A 6,624-nucleotide genomic window follows, 5' to 3' on the forward strand; every position below is an offset into this window, starting at 1 on the left:
GTTGGTCAGCCACAGGAGAGCAAGCTACCATGGCACCGCGAGTGGGGCTCTTTCTGATTTGGGCTGGTGCGTCTGTGTTTCAACAACTGCACCCTGTGAATGGAGGTGAGGGAGGGGAGACAGACTAGAATTGGTGAGAAAGACCCTGCCCCAGACACGGCGATTGTGCAGTGCTAGTCGCTCAGTCGTGTCTGACCCTTTTGCAACCCACTTGACTGTAGCCCTTCAGGTTCTCTGTCCATGGAATTTCCCTGGCAAGAATACTGCAGTGGGTTGCCATTTCTTCCCCAGGGGATATTCCCGACCCAGGGAGCAAACCCACGCCTTCTGGAATGGCAGGTGAGTTCTTTAATGCTGAACCACCAGGGAAGCCCACCCCAGACACGGACTGATGAGTAAGTCATGACAATAATAATACTGTGACTAATACCGCTGCCATCTCTTGAATGTGTCAGAAGGGCCAGCTGCTATAACATTCACATTTTATTTGATTTTCCAGCAACTCTATGAAATTGAAACCCAGGTGAGTTTGGCAACAGAGCGAAGGGCCTTTCTGGGAGATGTCTCATTCCTAAATCTCCATTGCACTGTCCCAGACATGGGCAACCTACGCCAGGGTTGGTTATGTTGTTCAAATGAAGAGTTTCTGATGTTTGTAGAGTTGACTGTTTGAAATATTGGGTTGGCCAAAAAATGTTGCTTCTTGTTTTGCCATACCACTGTATGGAAAAACCAGAACCAACTTTTGGGCCAACCAAGTAAGAGGGACCGTGTGGTCTCAGGGCAGGTCCAAAGAACAGTGAGTGTCTGACTTTGTGGTTGAATCCATGTGTCTCGGCAGGGGAGCAATGCGAATGTGTCAGGGTCTCCCTCCCCTGTTCAGTTTACCCTGTAGTCATCGAGTGTATCTGTTCAGAGTAAACAAGGACTTCAGAATAGAAAAGAAAACAAAAGAGACACAGGGCATGTCCTACTACCGACGATAGTCTGGTTGTGGCTCTGCTTTGGGCTTTTTTGGTTGTTGCTGCTACTTTTTTTGTTGTTCTTATTTTGTTTTTTATTTTTAATTGGAGGATAACTGCTTTACAATGTTGTGTTGATTTCTGCCATATGACAATGCAAATCAGCCACAAATATATATATATATATATATATATATATATATCTGCCCTCCCTCTCAAGCCTCCCTCCCACCCCACCCCATCCTCTGCTCCCTCTGTTATACAGCATCTTCCCACCAGCTCTCTATTTCACACATAGTGGTGTACATGTCAATGCTCCTCTCTCAATTCATCCCAGCTAACCCTCACCCCGCTTTGCTCTTACTCCGCTTCCATCCATCTCCTCTGCTCCCGCCTTTCTTCTAGATGAGCCGCCGACGGAGATGTATGACCTTCCTCCCGAAATTTACACTACTACATTTTTGCCTCGCACCATTTATCCTCAAGGTAATCAACCACGGAAGAGAATGACAACCAAACAACAATCAAATGCAGCGAACTAACGTGTGTGTCCTGGTAACTGTGATGGGCTCTTCCAAAGACACTTAAGGGCAGGAGCTAGTTTTACCCTCTCAGTCACGGGAGGAGGCAGGTGTGCACATTCCCCAAGAGGGCTTATCTGGAGAGCATCAGGGATATGCCTCTGTAGATGGTGGGGCTGGAATCTGAACCCAGGGTCCAGGATTCAGAGCTGGTATCACATGATAAAGTAGCAACTCCCCAGATTCACATCAGTACACCAACCCTCACAACTTATATACTTTTAACATGTCAACTAGCCGCTCTTTACATCTATTTCTTTGTATCTATAGACACGTGTATAATGTGACAAGGTCTCCCTCGCCTGTTCTGTTTAGCCCTCTAGTCATCAGGTCTATCTGTTCAGGGTACCAGGACTTCAGAACATAAAAGAAAATAAAAGTTAGAGATGCAGGGCAGGCCCCACTACAGGTCATATTTGAGTTGTGACTCTGCTATATTCTTTTGCTGTTGTTACTTTCTTGTTATTTTTTTTTTTAATTGAAGGATAATTGCATTCCAATGTTGTGTTCATTTCACAACACAAATCAGCCATAAGTATATACATTTGCCCTTCTCTTGAGCCTCCCTCCCACCTCACCCTCCATCCTACCCCTTTAGGTTGACGGCGCAGAGCGCCAGGCTGGGATCCCTGTGTTATACAGCAGCTTCCCACTAGCTAGCTATTTCACTCATGAAGTGTATATATGTCAATGCTACTCAGGCAGTTCCTCCCTCCTAAACCTAACCCTACTTTGTTCTTGCTCTTCTTCCATCAACCTCCTCCACACCTGCTCTTCTTCTAGAGGAGATGCCGTATGACGACAAACCTTTTCCTAGCTTGTTGAGCAAAGCCAACGATCTTAATGCAGTTTTTGAAGGTAATCAACAAGGGATAGAATGACAGCAAAACAACAATCAAATGCAATAAACTAACACCTGTGCCCTGGTGACTGTGATGGGGATCCTCCAAAGATACTTTACAGGCAAGAGTGAATTTTATCTTCTCAGTCACAGGAGGAGGCAGGTGTCCACATTCCCCAGGGGGGCAACCCTGGAGAGCATCAAGGGTGAGCACGTAGAGATGGTGGGACCGGAACCTGAACCCACGGTCTGGGTTTCAGAGCTGCTGCCACATGCTAAAGTAGAGACTGTCCAAAGTTAAAGAAATCTAACTAGTCCCTGAGGGAGGGACCATGATAGACAGACCTTGACATGCCCAGGGCTTAGCGGGGGACTCTGTAGACGACAGTCTCGAATGGAGAATTTTCCAGAGTTACCAGAGATCATGCAAGCCTAGGAGTCAAAGAAGGGAACAAGGACTTTCTTCTTCCAGGTCCTGCATGTGCTTTCCCATTCACCTATAAAGGCAAAAAGTATTATATGTGCACGCGCAAAAATTCCGTATTACTATGGTGTTCCCTCGATACAGAATATCAAGGAAACTGGAAATTCTGTACTGAGAGAGGTAAGTGTGCAGCTTGTCTTCATGTGGGGAGCATGTGGCTTCCCAGATGAAGAGGGTTGGTTCATAACTGACTCCTAGATGGAAGACCCAGGCTTCTTCTGACCCAGCCCCCTGTGTTCCATTCATCTCCCTTTCGACTCATTTTTTTCCTGGCTCTGCTGGGTCTTGTTGCTGCACGTGGTCTTTCTCTAGTTGCAGCGAGTGGAGGCTGCTCTTCGTTGGTGTGTGGGTTTCTCACTGAGGTGGCTTCTCTTGTGGAGTACAGGGTCTGGGTGCACCAGCTTCCCTCATTGCAGTGTGTGGGCTCAGTAGTTGAGGTGCCTGGACTTAATTGCTCCTCAGCATTGGTTTCTTCCTGGACCAGGGATGGAACCAGTGTCTCTTTGCATTGCAAGGCATTCTTAACCACTGGACCACCAGGGAAGCCCCCTTTTCTTTTGGTAAGCCCTCCACCATTAATATTTTCACCCATTCCTTCTATTTTTTCAGACGAACCCGAATGTGTCTTCCCCTTTATCTATCGCAAGAAATCCTATGAAAGTTGCACACGGGTGCATAGTTTTTTCTGGAGGAGTTGGTGCTCACTCACTTCAAACTATGACCGGGATAAAGCTTGGAAGTATTGCTAGCAAAAAAAAAAAAAAAAGGTGAGTGTGTTCTGGGGAGGATGGGAAGAGACAGGGTAAGCAGGGAAGAGACAGAGCTGGATTAAGAGGTGGAGTCAGATGCTGCAGTGAGATGGAGGGAGGAGGCAGGTGCAGAGATGGGATGAGGGAGAAAGATGCAGGAGGAAGAGTGAGGAGCAGAGTTTCACGAGGAGAAGCTTGCAGAGAGGATGAAGAGGAGAAAGGGGACAAAAGATGGAAACAGAGGGAGAGACAAAGGCAAACTGCAAACAATGGAGAGGAGAGTCCCACAGGGAAGGAGAAAGAGAGTTTGCAGGATGACAAATGGAAGGAGGAGGATCTGGGGAGGATCAATGCCAAGACGAGGTGGAAGAGAAGGTGAGAGAGGGGCAGAGACAGGACAACATAATCTTGGAGCAGGCATGAGACAGCAGGAATCGAGATAGAAAGAGCAGAGAGCGAAGGAGAAATAGACCTTTGCCCTCCGTGGGACTGACTGAGAAACAAAACTGACTCGTTAACCTTGACCCCAAAGCTATGTTCAGTCACTGTCCAGTGCATCCACCCTTGGCCATGGATGCAATCCAGCCTTTGAAACCTCAGTGAAGAAAATCAAGAACTCTCAAGCATGAAGGTGATGCTCTGAATGACAGAGGTGAAATCCTTTCTCAGCATCTCCACCATGTTCCCCCTGGGCATAGGTCCAATCAATAAACCACTTTCTCTTCAGATGTGATCTTTCTTTGTCCCACAAAGAAACCTATGAATCAAATAGGAGGGTCTCAGCATGCTCGGGTTAACCAGGCAGGATCTTCTAGTGTTCCTTTCCCTTCCTCAGAATCCTGTTAGAAATTCAATACACATTACAATTGATTGTCCCTCCTGGGGGCCTGATTGACAGCTGAAGACCTAGTGATGAGACCTGAGGTGGGGTGGGAGAAGAGTCCCAGAGGGTATGGAGGGCCGGTCCTTGTCATAAACGATTTGTCTTTTCCCAACATAGCTGAAATGTTATTTCTTCCTGGAGTTATTCTCTGATTCCCCAGTATAAGGAGGCCCAATGGAGTCTTCCCAGTTTATCCTTTCTCACCTTACAGTTAAACTGCCCATCTTTCCAGGTGGACTATAATTGACAGGAAGGGAACAAGGAGAACTGTGCTTGCCCTGGCCTCAGTCCTAACATCCTTTGCATTTATCAAAAGGACTACTCTCCTTTTAAAAACAAAAAAGAATTTTAGAGAATAGCATTGAAACATGTATATTACCATATGTGAAATAGATCACCAGTCCAAGTTCAATGCATGAAACAGGGCACTCAAAGCCGGTGCACTGGGACAACCCTGAGGGATGGGATGGGGAGGGAGTTGGGAGGATGCTTCAGGACGGGGGACACATGTACACCCATGGCTGATTCATGTCAATGTATGGCAAAACCACCACAATATTGGAAAGTAATTAGCCTCCAATTAAAATTAATTAATTAATTTTTTAAAATCAAAAGGAAATGCTGCAAAATAAGTGAATAATCTGGGTGGGAGAATTAAATTTGATTTGAATTTTGTAAAAAAAAAAACAAATAGAATTTTAGACAAATATTTTTTCTATCACTAACAGGGTCTGACTAAACAAAGGTCAAATTCATAGGTGTCAGAAATAATGAAGGGCCTGAAAGGGGCTAAACACTAAATTTTATCCTCTTCAAAAACATCTAGAGTCTATCTAAGGATCCTTGGGATCTGGTGATGGATGTTCAGTTACTATCTGGGGAAGAGATGCACAGACTTTTAATCACTGTGCAGGAAGGAGGTATCGACAGAATATTTGTCTTCTGTGATTTAAGGCCAGAAACTTGGAGCCTCACTTAAAACCAGGACATAAAAATAAATAAATACATTTTAAGGTAATAAATAAAAGTTTTCATTATAAATGTTTTAATAAAAATAAGTAAAAGGAAACAATCGTGATGATGTATGGAAGAAACCAACACAATATCGTAAAGCAATTATACTTCAATTAAAAATGAATAAATTAAGATGTTAAAAAAATGCTTAATAAAAATGTACAAATAAGTAAAAAACAGTGCTTCCCCTGGCGGATCAGTGGTAAAGAATCTGCCTGGCAATACAGGAGACATGGGTTTGATCCATGGTCTTGGAAGCTCCCAGAAGCCTTGGAGCAACTAAGCCTAACCACAGCTATTGAGCCTGTGCTCTAGAGTCCAGGAGGCACAGTTACTGAGCCCATGTGCTGCAACCACAGAAGAGCCTGTGCTCCGCAACAACAGAAGCCATTGCATTGAGAAACCTGCCCACCGAAACTGGAGTGTAGTCCCAATTCGCCACAACTAGAGAAAAGCCTGCTAAGCAAGGATGAACCAGCACACCAAAAATAAAATAAATAATTTAAAAAACATTTTTTTAAAAGAAAGCCAGACAATGTAAGGGCTATGCAGTTAATAGGGATCAGAAAATCTCTCCTGGTCCTAGATAAAGAGCAAAAAAGCTTCCATTTTTGACTCTCTGAACAGATTATATAGAAATACTGGCCTTTGGGTGAAGTCTTTTCCAAGCCCTTCACACAGTGGTTCATGGCACTGAAACCACACAACTGAAAAATGGAAAGATCACACACACACACATACACAGACACATGCATTCCCAGTTGAAGAATAAAGAAAAGTCTACAGCATAGGCAGAAAAAAGATTTAAAACCAATCTCTAAGGGAATTCCCTGGCAGTTGGTGGTTAAGATTCAGCATTTTCACTGTTCAATCCCTGGTGGGGAAACTAACATCTCAAATGCTGCTTGGTGCAGCCAAAACATAAATAAATAAATACAAATAAAACCAATCTTGATGCTTCTACCAAAAACAAACCAAAAAACTAGCACATCTCAGACAATACATGCTAAATAATTGGTATATTAGATATCACTGGCCATGCCAAAGAAAAAATAGAAAATGTTATATAAAAAATGAACCTTATTTTCATTCCTTATTTTTTAAATCAGT

The 6,624-nt window shown here is 44.1% G+C and overlaps 1 protein-coding gene across 1 annotated transcript; it reads left to right on the forward strand.

Annotated features, from left to right (window-relative positions):
* Nucleotides 1-4,343, forward strand: LOC133230694 (seminal plasma protein BSP-30 kDa). Its single transcript, XM_061388502.1, has 6 exons — nt 1-105; nt 292-339; nt 1,368-1,448; nt 2,327-2,401; nt 2,857-2,988; nt 3,478-4,343. The coding sequence occupies exons 1-6, from the start codon at nt 30-32 to the stop codon at nt 3,615-3,617; spliced, it is 552 nt and encodes a 183-aa protein (XP_061244486.1). The 5' UTR covers nt 1-29; the 3' UTR covers nt 3,618-4,343.
* Nucleotides 4,344-6,624: the final 2,281 nt, after the last annotated feature.

Source organism: Bos javanicus, chromosome 18, assembly GCF_032452875.1.
Source record: "Bos javanicus breed banteng chromosome 18, ARS-OSU_banteng_1.0, whole genome shotgun sequence".
NCBI lineage: Eukaryota > Metazoa > Chordata > Mammalia > Artiodactyla > Bovidae > Bos > Bos javanicus.